The sequence below is a fragment of the Gorilla gorilla genome, chromosome 10 (assembly GCF_029281585.2).
Source record: "Gorilla gorilla gorilla isolate KB3781 chromosome 10, NHGRI_mGorGor1-v2.1_pri, whole genome shotgun sequence".
Taxonomy (NCBI): Eukaryota; Metazoa; Chordata; class Mammalia; order Primates; family Hominidae; genus Gorilla; species Gorilla gorilla.
The window spans coordinates 120247522-120260349 of record NC_073234.2 but is presented as its reverse complement, the minus strand read 5'-3'; the positions used below and the strand labels follow the sequence as shown (position 1 = coordinate 120260349).

The following is a 12828-nucleotide window of genomic DNA, read 5'->3' as shown; positions in this document are numbered from 1 at the left end:
CAAAAGTCTAGTTTTTGCTATTACTTTCACTAGGCAATACTTGTTTTTGAATTTTATGCATACATGCAAATTGCACCATCTCATATTTTCCAACAGATTCATATTCTCAAGAAAAAAACTTGTTCTCAGCAAAGCCCAAGCCCAGATAAATGCCCCTCATGACAAAACTTATAACCAGTATATTAACTAATAAACTTCCTAATAAGTATTTCTGTTTTATAAATAACCAGAGCTCCTGGTTGTTGAACATGTGTTTGTAATGTGAATATACCTACGACACTAATAGTGCAGACTAAGAGCAAAAATGTTCCATTTCTCATCCAGTAGAACATGCTTGGAGCAGAAATACAGCCAGTGACCTCTACATACTTACCAAAAGGACCATTGACAGTATCCTCATTCTGAAGTCATGTTCACATGATTCAATGTTATAATCCTAACTACAAAGACATAAAAATAAATTTTTCCACAAAAGAAAAATACAAGCCAGACTGTCTGTCATCCAGACATCACATACGAAGGGCAAAAAATAGGCCCCCAGTAAGCAGAGCATTGTAGAAATATCAGTCTTCGGAGTCACTCTTGAGTCTGAATTTCTTCTTTGCTACTTATTTTGTATCCATAGTCAGGTTTATTAACCTCTTGTAGCTTTATTTTTCCCCTACATCAGAGGTTAGAAATGAGGGCTAAGAAAATATATATAAAGTACTTGCTAGAGTGCCTAGAACATAGTGAGTTTCCAATAATGGCAGTAGCTGCAGTTTATCATGCTTATTGTCACGGGCCTCATTTTTTTCTTTCCCTCAGTGTTAGAGCTGGTTATTCAATACCCTGAGCCCCTTTTCATCTCCTTACCACTCACCTTCCTTTTGGCCCCTGTTCTTTACTGCAGAACTCTTCTTATTTATTCTCTGATGACTGCCCTAAGCTTCACATACCACGTTTTCATTGCTTACTTCCAGACTGATATCTCCAGTCTGGACTCCTGTTCTACATCTCCAGTTAAATGTTGAAGAGACATCTCACACTCAACACATCCCAAAATAAATTCCTTATATCCCCCATAACCTTTCCCATTCCAGGGAGGTGTTGAGCAAGAACCCACAAGTAGGGACAGTGAGAAAGGAAATAGGCCAGCCTTAGATATACAAGCAAGGATCCCCTGAATCCCTCAGCCTTTGACCCCAGAAAGTCCCTCTGGGATAAGAAGAGCTTTACTCCCATAGACTCTGTATTTCATGTGTACGGGTGCCCCAAATCCTGACCGTCATGGTCATCACCATTGTCTTAATACTGGTGAGTCCATGCAGTCTAATAGGAAGACTCCTGGACTAGGAATAAGTATTTATGGATTCTAATTCTAGCCCCTTCTTAACTTTATGACTTTTGCTAAGTCACAACACTCTCTGTGACTTAATTTCCTCTGTGATTTAATTAACAGGGGGAGCTGTTAATAATTAAGGTGGCAAGCATAAACCATTACTAAGCTAGGCAAACTAGGAAGTGTAGTGACCCTAGCTATCACTCAGATCCCATCCAGCATTCATGATGTATGATTTTACGAGTTGCCATTCCTACAGTACAGATGATGTGTTACAAAACCATTGTCGTACATAACTAGTAAAATATATGTTAATACTAAAACAATCTGGTAATTAAAATAGTCTATTAATATTAAAATCATCTGTTGTTACTACTAGAGTAATATTAAGTTAAACTGGCTTGTATGGATTAGCCAGAAAACCCAGGCAATACAGAAAACCTTGTTTTCCTGAAAACAATTGTATTCCAAGTCTAAATAGCTAATTTTAAATTCATCTGTTAGACACTATCAATTTTTAAATTTGTTTGACCTAAAACAATCTCCTTCAGGTTTCCAGATGGACTCCTTGGTTCTACTGTCTCTGTACTTTACCTAGAAAGTGTATATTCACCTATTTCTGCCATCATTTGATTTATTATTTTATAGTGTTCAGTTATATCTTCTCTTGATCTGTAACTTTTCAGAGGAAAATGGTACTGCTTCATTTATATATAAGCCATTTTATATGCTTCACCTAAATTGTTTCTTCTGAAAGTTTTTGATCTCTAACAGTTCCCCTCTTGGAACTGGAGCCACTTTTCCAATCTACATATGAGTTTCAAAAATAATAATGGCAAATATTTGTATAGTATTTATCATGAGCCATACAATGTTCTAGGCACTTTATGTATATGAACTGATTGAGTCCTCACAACAGCCCAGTAAGGAAGGTTCTGTTATCATTTCCTATTCACAGATGAGGCAGTTGGCATAGAAGTTAAGTGATTTGTCCAAGTCCACACAGCAAGATGGAGACTGGCTCCAGTCTACATTCCTAACCACTGTGTTTTATAAGAATAAGTTTGGGGCTGGGTGTGGGGCTCACACCTCTAATCCCAGCATTTTGGGAGGCCAAGGCGGATGGATCACCTGAGTTCAGGAGTTTGAGACCAGCCTGGCCAACATGGTGAAACCCCATCTCTACTAAAAATACAAAATTAGCTGGGCGTGGTGGCTTGTGCCTGTAATCTCAGCTACTGTGGAGGCTGAAGCAGGAGAATCACTTAGAACCCACGAGGCGGAGGTTGCAGTGAGCTGAGATCATGCCACTGCACTCCAGCCTGGGCAACAGAGCAAGACTCTGTCTCAAAAAAAAAAAAAATGATGCTTTGTTTTGCTCTTAGTGAGGATCATAGTTTTTAGGATGGCAACTTCTAAAGATTTACAGCTGCCTCTTCTCTGTGGTTTCATTAGATCTTCAACTTCTTCCAGCCAGGCATATTGCCCCAGAAGGATATTCATTCCACAGGATCCATACCGAATCAATGCCTACTGAAGTCAAGTAGGAATCCATTCCAAGCACATAAATATCTCCTGAATGTTCTGAGAGAAGGACAAACTGCTATGGAAGTTCAATAGTGGGAGAGGTTTTTCTATGTGGGGAGGAAGTTTTATAGTGGATAACAATTTGCTTTGTTGGAATCCATAGAAAATGCCATTTCAGCTAAAAGGAGTAGCATTAGGCAAATGAGAAAAACTCAGGGTATTTATGGAAAACAGCAAGAAATTTCCTGGAGTTAAAAGGAGTGATGAAAAATAAGGTTAGAAATTATAGGTTGTTGCAAGATCATCAAGGAGCTTAAAGAACAGATGATAAAGAGTTTAGTTTATTCTATAGAATGGTGATTTTCAACTATTTTCCACTCCCAACAAACTTGAGAGATCTGACACATTCCTCTGATGCAGTGTGAGATAATTTATAGGGCTTGGGCTCTGGCTTCCACCATCAAATACCTGTATCAGCTAGGCAGTCACTGTTCAGGCACTGTTTCCCACCTGTAAAAAGGGGCTAAGACTAGACCAACCTTGTGGGTTGTTATAAGGATGAAATGATGCATTTAAGGTGCTATTATTTTCATCATTATTGTCTTATTTTTTAATATCAACATCATCATCATCAATAGCTATGGATTACTGGGACAGTGACTCTCTTAGGGTGGCAGTGGAGCAATCAGAACCTATGAAACCAGCACTAAGAGTCTCTACCTTGATTCTGATACCTTACTCCATTCTTTGGAGTCACTTTTCTAGATAAGGAAGAATGTAGCCATATGGTAACAACATGACTATAATTGGAATCCCAGGATAACTACCCAGTAGCTGAGCAAGTTAATTAGCTTGGCCTCAGGCAAGTTACTTTATTCCTTGGAGTCTTATTTTCTTTGCATATAAAATGATAAGGCTTCCTTTTTGCACAGCAGTTATAATATTTAAATACTTGACACGTAGTAGGCCCTCATTAAATGATGTAGTTATGTCTTTTTTTTTTAAAATCATGATGCTAACTCAAACCCTGTTCCCAGATGGCATCTCAAAGGAAAAACCTAAGCAACCAGGAGATTTAAACAGGTTTCTTAATCTTCATATTTCTTCTCACTCCTCAGGATTTAATTCTACCAGATTCTAACTGAAAGTAGGATCTCTTTATTTTTTCTATGTGACTGTTCTGCCTCTGTCTCTTAATTGGTTTCTCTGTCTGTCAGCTTGGGTTGAAGGAAAAGTATAAAGAGAATGATAAAGGAGATATGAAGGGAGGGCCTATAGTTCCTAGAATTTTTTTTTCTAGCTGTAAAAACAGCTACTTTAACTTTTGGAGTTGATCAATATGCTTACCTTAAGATAGGAAGTTAAAGCAGGTGAATTTTTGAGATTATTTTTTAACAGCCTCGTGATTGCATTTTTGTTATGTTGTCGTGTGATTATGCTATTATAGCTTAGGTTGTAAGGTCTCAAATTGAGACACCTTTCTAAATCCATATTTATGGTTAACTCTTTAGATAGGTATGCTTGGGCTCCAGGCCAGTGATGCACAGAAGATGAAATGACTGTCTGCTTTATTGGAGGCACAGCATGCTTGATTCCTGTGAGGTGAGGCATTGGGAAAGAGCTCTTTTCGGTCTTGTAAAGCCTGATAAAGGTGAAGGTAGAACCAGGGAAGCTGAACCATCTTTTCTCAAGTATTCTGCTTAGGACATTGCTTCCTGTGCTCTGAATCCTGCTGACACTGCAGATATGATTTAGAGGAATTTTCACATAATGTACAAAAAAAATCTTATAACTGAGTGAAACCACTTAATTGAAAAGCGTAAAAATAATTACTCAGGAAATTTGCCAGAATAAAATCTAGGTTGATTTGTGACCCTAGAATATTCACCCCCCCCCCCAAAAAAAACAACAAAACACTGACCTGAATGATTCTATAATTGAAAATGTTTAGCTATTTTTAAGAATAGATATTAGCACAATACCACTTTTTAATTTGAAAGCTAAACATCTGTATTAGTTCAGTGTAACAAAGGTAATTAAATTATATTTTTGTACTATCTAGGGAAATGTATTAAAGCAAAAAGTTTCCAAAGATTTTTGCATTTATTAAAAGGGAAGCTTAAAGGGTATCAAAGGATGGTGAGACCGTCACTCAGTAACTGAAATAAAAAGACAAAGCTGAATTTTTACTTACTATTGTAATGGAGTTATACTGGGATCAGGCACAAGCAGAGCCAACTATTGATCTTCTGTAGGGTTTTAGAGAAGCATGGCTTCAGGAACTGGCAAATGTTCAAAAGCATGTTTGGACTATGTCATCTGTAGAAGTATGATTACTTGGGTATGACCATTGTTTGGTTGGCCCCTAGGGATACATTTAATGGAATTGATTAGTTCCTAATTGGCTACTTCAGGAACAAGGACTATCATTGATTGGCTAGCTTCTAAAGCATGTTCAATGAGGCAAGTTTATTGATTGAATGAATTTAAAACCAGTTGTGGTGGCTACTTGTTACTGTGGCTAAAGAACAATCAGTCTTTTCCAAGAAGTGTAGAAACTTTTTTATTCTTAGTTCTCACTTTTGCTCTTCACTCAGGAGAAATAATTAAGAATTATCCAGACATTCAACTCTGTTGTTGATTCTCCCTAAAGATGAGATTTCAGTGTAGAGAACTCTTTTCAGTTTAAGTGTCAATCAGCATGATTTCATATTCTTTTTGTCTTTGAATCATTTGTTGAACCATCTGCTGGGACAATAGCTGTGCAAAAGCATTTGAGACCGGACAATAAGCATTAAGTGACTGTAAGACAAACAAGAATAACAAGAAATATTTTAAGAAGGGACAAGAAGGCACTTCAGTACCAAGACATAAGATTTTTGAGGCCTGACCAAGAAAACAAGTCTGTATGTTTCTCTAGGTAGCCTGACTGCCTTTTTTTTTCTTTTTAGCTTAGATATAGGTTGCTTCATTTCATCTGTAATGTTAGTTCAGGTATAGAGTGAAGTGTTAGCAATGGTTTAGGTTGGCCAAGAGAAAATACAACACCATTGTATTATCTATAGCTATAACTGTTAACTATAACTATTTGAGTTAAGGAAATTAAATTGTTCCCCCAGGGCTTGGACTGTGTTATTTACTGTATCAGCCAAAGTGAGAGGTAAATCTTCATGGACAATTTTGAATTGTCAATTCAAATTGTCCAATTGACTGTCCTGTTGATGGGGTTGATATTTTTAGGCATTTGTTCCACTAGTTATTGTTTTCCCGGAAAGGACTCTAATGAGACCTAATCCATCCAAGGGTACTGGGGAGTCATATCCTTGGATTGGCTTAATAACTCTGCATAACAATTAATCTTTTCCTGGATTGGCATTAAAGAAACTAATTCCTACATAGGAAGAAAGAGCCGGGAACTGTACAAGAGAGATAATCCGTAAAGACAGGAATGCAAAGGAGAGTGTGACATAGAAAAAGTTTGTTCTAATGGTCATGGGTGGAATCTGTCTGCTTTGTGTAGTCAACTCTTTGTTCTGAGAATCTTGGGTTAATAGTCAATTCCCATGGATCATCTGCTTCTGAAGGTATGCTGAAGAACCTCAGTTTATGTTCTCTGATGAGTTGTTACTTTTTAGCTCTGCCAAAGTCTCTTTCATTTTTCCAGAGGATAGCAGAGGATGTGGCCAGTTCAGGCTCATGCAGGGATTCTGTGTTATTCATCACTGAAGCTTCAGCACCCAACCCTCTGCTTGGCACAGTAAATATTTATAAAATGAATATTGTTTTTTATTATTTGTGAATTATTTTAGGCATTTCAGTTATGTTTCTTCATTTCGATTCTGATATCCCATTGAAAGCAATAACTATGTCTTATTCTTTGAATGCTTCAGGAATCTCATCACACTGTTTTCTATGTTAGATATAAATAAGTATTCATTAAATTAGATATATTGAGTGTATTTTGTATGGGTAATAGGGAAGCACCTGACAAGGTTCTCTATCTGAAAGAGGTAACATATCAGTTGGAGAGATTAAACATACACCCATAAACAATTTGAAGGTATATTTTTTAAATGTAAAATTACATTCTCAACAAGTGTAATAAAATATTCTATGAACAACTACAGTGATATGTTGCTTAACAATGGGGATACAATATCTAAACTTAGAAACAGTGCAGTAAAAATATGGTATTATAATCTTACAGAACCACCATCATCTATGTGGTCCATTGTTAACAGAAATGTCATTATCTGGAGCATGACTGTAGGTATTTTAACATCATGGCCAGTTTAGAATGCTAAACTTTACATTTGGCAGGTCATGGTGGCTCATGCCTGTAATCCCAACATTTTTGGAGACTGAGGTGGGAGAATCGCCTGAGGCTGGGAGTTTAAGACATTTTATTTTTAAGACATGGGGAGACCCAGTCTCTACAGAGAGAGAGAGAGAGAAAGAGATTTTAATTTTATGATCGAAAGTAAATAGGCTGAGTGTGGTGGCTCATGCCTGTAATCTCAGCATTTTAGGAGGCTGAGGCAGACAGATCGCTTGAGTTCAGGAGTTCAAGACCACCCTGGGCAACATAGTGATACCCCATCTCTTAAAAATGAAAATGAAAATTTAAGAAAAGAAAGTAAAGCTTCATAGTGAAGTACTATTATACTATATACATCAGGGATAATGAATGATCTACAACTCTATACAACAATATAGTAAATCTCATGAACATAAGGTTAATCAAAAGAAGCCAGACACAAACTACATATTGTATGATTATGTAAGTACAAAGATAGGCATAAAAGGTTTTTTAAAAGTAAATGAAGTTTGATAACTAACTTCTGCCAGCATAAGAACTAATATAATGTAGGAAATAGCTTGTGCCTTCTAATTTGAAAACTAACGGGTAGGTGATCAGGCTAATTTTTTCCCCCATTTGATAAGCCCTTGTTTTTAAATACTTTATTTAGAAGGAGAATATGAAGAAATATTAAGTGTTTATTAACTGCTAGACAATATGCATTTTATTTACATTATCTCATTAATCCTTTCGGCGGTCCTCTGAGATGTATATCATCTCCCCTACTTTCCAAGTGAAAAATCTGAGAAAACTGAAAACTTACAAAATTTGCCCAAAGTAATATACAGTCAGCCCTCCACATCCGTGAGTTCCACATACGTGTGTTCAACTAACCTTGGATCAAAAATATTCAGGAAAAAAATTCCACAGAGTTCCAAAAACCAAAACTTGAATTTGCTTCACACTACATTGAATCCTCATGAGTGAAGTGATGTGTTGGCATTATATTAGGTATTATATAAGTAATCTAAAGATGTTTTAAAGTATTCAGGAGGACATGTGTAGGTTATATGCAAATACTGTGCCATTTTATATAAGGGACTTCAGTATCCGCAGATTTTTATATCCATGGATTTTGCTATCTGCAGGAGGTCCTGAAATCAATCTCCATGGATATGGAGGGACAACTGTAGTAGTTAAGTGATAAATAAGATTTGAGCTTAGCCTTATATTACTCCAAAGCTTATGATCCAACTCCCCAGTCACAGGAGATAAGTAAAAGGATTGAGAACAATCTGGTTAATTCCATTATTTGGTAATGGGAAGTGACAGGAAGAATTCCTGTACTGTAGGGTAGAGGCCACAAACTTTTTCTGTAAAGGGCCAGACAGTAAATATTTTAGGCCTTTAGGCCATATAGTCTTTGTCGCAAGTACTCAACTCTGCCATAATAGTGCAAAAGTAGTCATAGATGATATGTAAACACATAAGCATGGCTATGTCCCAATAAAACTTTGTTTATGGATACTGAAATTTGAAATTTATATAATGTTCATATGTCACAAAGTAATATTCTTCCTTTGATTTTTTAAATGTTAAAAACTAAAATTATTCCCATCTTGTGGGCCATATAGGGCTAGATTTGCCCTGCAGGCTATCATTAGGTGACCCTGGCTAAAGGCTGTTGCTTGGAGGGCTGCACACTGCTATTCAATATACAGAGATGAAATCTGCAATCTACAAAGACAATTAAAAAGATCGACATTAAGGCATACTTTATATACAATAAAGTATACCCATGTTGACATATGTGTACACCCATGTAATGACTACCATAATCAACATACAGAATATTACCTTCACCTCCAAAAGGTTTCCTCATGCTCCTTTGCGGTCAGTTCCCCTCCATGCCAGGCACTAGGCAACCACTGGTTTCTTCTCTGTCACTATAAATTATATTTCCCTCTTCTAGAATTTTATATAATGAATCTAAGTATGTCCTCTTTGTTTCCTCCTTTTACTCAACATAATATTTTGAAACTTATCCATATGGTTACATGTATTAGTAGTTTAATAATTTTTATTGCTGAGTAGTAGTCCATTGTATGAATAAATCACAACTGGTTTATCCATACACCTGTGAATGAACATTTGGTTTGTTTCCAGTAGGGGCTGTTATGCATGAAGCTGCTATGAATATGCATGTACACATTTTTGTGCAGATATATTTTCATTTCTCTTGGGTAAATACCTATAGTAGAATTTCTGGGTCTTATGGAAGTAAATGTTTAACTTTATAAGAAACTGCCAAGATGTTTTCCAAAATGATTATACCATTCTGCATTCCCACTAGTATGAGAGTTCTAGTTGCTCCACATCCTTGCTATCACCTAGTATTGTCAGGCTTTCTATTAATACCTTTAGCCATTGTAGTGGCTGTAAAGGTAGTATCATGGTGATCGTAATTTGCATTTACCTGATGACTGATGATAGTGACTATATTTTTATGGGTTTATTAACCATTCATGTTTTCTTATGCCCATTTTTTTTTTAAATTGGGTTGACTTATGGAGTTATAAGAGTTCTTTGTATATTATGGATACTACTTTTTTTTGTTAGATATATGTATTGGAAATATTTTCTCACAGTCTATCAATTGTCTTTTTATTTTCATTTTTAAAAATATTGTGTATTTTTGAGGTTTACAATATGATGTTGAAACGGGAAACGTTCCTTGTCCCCCTCACAGGGCATGTGATGGGGGTATGGCTCGCTTCTTCCATACACCACTGCTCAAACCTCTAGGGGAGCATACAGATGGGCAGGCTGTGGGGCTCCAAACCCACGGCAGTGTCTAGGGGTGATTGTTTACAGCTGAAGCACCAGTGGGCGTGTGTTACAGGGTGCTCTTTTAGTTTAGCTATCCGTAGATGGTTTATGTTAGCTCAGTTAGACTCCTGCCTTATCGCAAGGACAGACGGCTTTCTGTATACTGGGGTTCTTGCCTTGGTGTACCAGAAGAATCAGATTACATGTGGGCTTAGAGAATGAGTGCAAGGTTTTATTGAGTGGAAGTAGCTCTCAGCAGATGGTTGAGCCAGAAGGGAGATGGTTTTCCACTGGAGCCGGCCACTCAGCGGCCTGGGCTCTCCTCCAAGTGCCCCAGCCAAACTCCACATCATTCTGCCAGTCGATGGCCTGCCGGCATGCCGGTGCCTGTCGGTGTGTTCCTCCTGATGTTCAGCCGCCCATATGTTCCTCTGCTGATGTGCTCCTCTTGACGTCCAGCTGCTTGTGTGTCTGCTTGCTAGGGTCTCAGGGTTTTTATAGGCACAGGATGGGGCTTGGCAGGCAAGGGTGGTCTTGGGAAATGCAACATTTGGGCAGGAAAGCAAAAATGCCTGTCTTCACCTAGGTCCATGGGCACAGGCCAGGGGGTGGAGCCCTAGCCAGGGACTATGCCCTCCTCTACACAGCACTTCTTCTCCAATTCCGTCTTATTTAAAGGAACCATGCCCTTCCCAGCACTTCTGTATCATTATCCCCCTCTGAAGAGGTGTATCTTACTGCCGTTAGAATATGGACGATGACCGGTCTTAGCTGTTTCCTGTCGACAGGGGGCACTGTTTTGGGCAAAACAGCAGTCAGATTTCTCCCAGTCTATCTAAGGGTTCCTAGCAAAGGGGAGCCATCGTCCAAGGCTTCGGTTGCCTGACCGTTTGGAGTTTGATGGCTTCTAGGCATGAGAGAAAAAAACAAGTTTTATAAGGTTAAGTATACATGGGTTATACGTGTGTTATACAAGGAAAGAATTTAGTGCCGAAGATTACAGAGATAAGTGAAATATACGAACAACAATATTGTACCTTGAATTGTATCACCCTGGTGAAAGAAATTAAACCTTATATGGGAGCGGATAAACTTTTAGAATGAGAGAAAACTGTTCTTGCCATATCTTTAGCAGTTAACAGGTGCACTCTGGGAATTCTAGGGTTTGTAGGCTTGCCTGGGGCCATTAAAGCTTCTTTCTCTTTCCTGCATTTCTCTCCCTTTGCTGGGCCTCCCTGTCTCTATTATAAAAGACCGAGGTGACTACTTTAAGGAGGTTCTCTAAAGTGCTATCTGGTCCCAGGGCCTGTTTTTATAGCTTCCTCCTGATATCAGGGGCTGCCTGAATAATAAATTTATCCTTTGGGATTAGCTGTCCCTCAACTGAATCAAGAGATAAGAGAGGTGTGCTTTACCAAGGCCTCTCTTAGCCGCTCCAGGAAGGCAGTGGGATTCTCATCAAATCCCTGATCGATCATGGACAACTTAGTATAATTGCCGTCTCAGAGAAGGCTTGGTCTTAGTTCTACATATGCCCTCTATTATGCACACCTAAGGATGTCTCCTCTTCCAGTCTTCCACCTTGTCACTGGGATCCCATTTAGGGTCATACACTGGTACTGCTTCTCTTCCAATTGGATAATATTTACCCTCTTCCCTGACACTATACGTGATACAAAGCTCATCCCCAAATCTCTCTGCTACTTGCAGAACAGCCTGCTTCTCAGCGTCCATCAGGTTCTAATTCAAAAGTCACATAATGTCTCTCCAGGAGAGTTCAAATACTTGGGTGAAATTCTGGAAAGCCTCTATATATCTATCAGGGTCATCTGAAAACTTGCCAAGATCCCCCATTTGCTTTAAGTTCTGTAGGGAGAAGGGGACCTGGACCTTACTGGGCCCAAATTCACTGGGCATCTGTTGGAAAGGCAAGAGTGAGACTGGGGCTTGTTTAGAGTGAGGATTTCTAGGAGGGGGTAAGGGAGAGGCTGAAGTTGGATAGAAAGGTTGGGGTGGACCCAGAGGAGCAGGGCTTGAGGGTGCTGGCTTCTCTGCTAGGGGTGCCTCTGGGACTCATGTCTTTAATTTCCTGGCCTTGCCCCTTGCAGCCTTCCCTGAGACAGCAAACACGGGGGCTAGGTCAATCCTACATTGTCGGCAAAGGTCGGGATTGCCTTGCAAGGTATAGAAAGCCTGCACATATGGGACCTCAGACCATCTGTCCTCGCATCTACAGAAAAGTTCCAGTTGCCATATGGTATTGAAATGAATGGTCCTTTCCTGAGGCCAAGCCAGTCCTTCCTGTAAATCATAATTTGGCCAAACCTTTGTTCAGAGAGCTATGAGGTGCTTTTCCTCCAGATTCTGAGGGTCAAAGCAGTCCCAATGGTTCAGGATACACTCCAGAGGAGTATAAGCTGGGGGTGGTGAAGAGAACTGTTTGCCCATTCTGCAAGACAGGGAATAGAGGCTTCCCTCATTTCCCTTCCCTCTTTCAGTGAAAACTCAGGATGTGATGGAGAGAGAAAGCGAGCATCTTCCCTTCACTCTCTACCTCTTATCCCTGAGCCCTGGTGACCTTGGCAGGTGCTGGCCATAGGTGCAATTGCAGTATGTACTCATGAAGCAGAGAAAACCTGGAGAATAGGAATTAACCGCTGTCATCTATGCCTCCCTTTCTCCCTGTTGTTGGCAATCTTTGAGGTCGCTGGGACTGTTCATGCCATAAAGCATGGCCTCCTTCTGTGGGGTGGGTTTCAGTCGGCAGGAATTGGTCCTGCCCATTTACATTGTGCCTGTTGCCTGGCTTTGAATCCCTCGCACCTGGTTTTTCTTTCTAGGGCTTCAGCCT

General features: G+C 39.1%; 1 protein-coding gene across 8 annotated transcripts in view; it reads left to right on the top strand.

Annotated features, from left to right (window-relative positions):
* Positions 1 to 12828, top strand: part of SLC41A2 (solute carrier family 41 member 2) — a 158735-nt gene that overhangs the window by 121651 nt on the left and 24256 nt on the right. The window contains exons 11-12 of one of the 8 annotated variants that reach the window (XM_055357872.2): positions 4360 to 4450; positions 6513 to 7980. The exons of 6 other annotated variants lie outside the window; for them this stretch is intronic. In XM_055357872.2, coding sequence (XP_055213847.1) covers positions 4360 to 4407 — 48 coding nt within the window. In that variant the 3' untranslated portion in view covers positions 4408 to 4450; positions 6513 to 7980. Of the gene's footprint in view, positions 1 to 4359; positions 4451 to 6512; positions 7981 to 12828 lie in introns of those variants that run through there. One more of the 8 variants, XM_055357873.2, reaches the window with a different exon arrangement.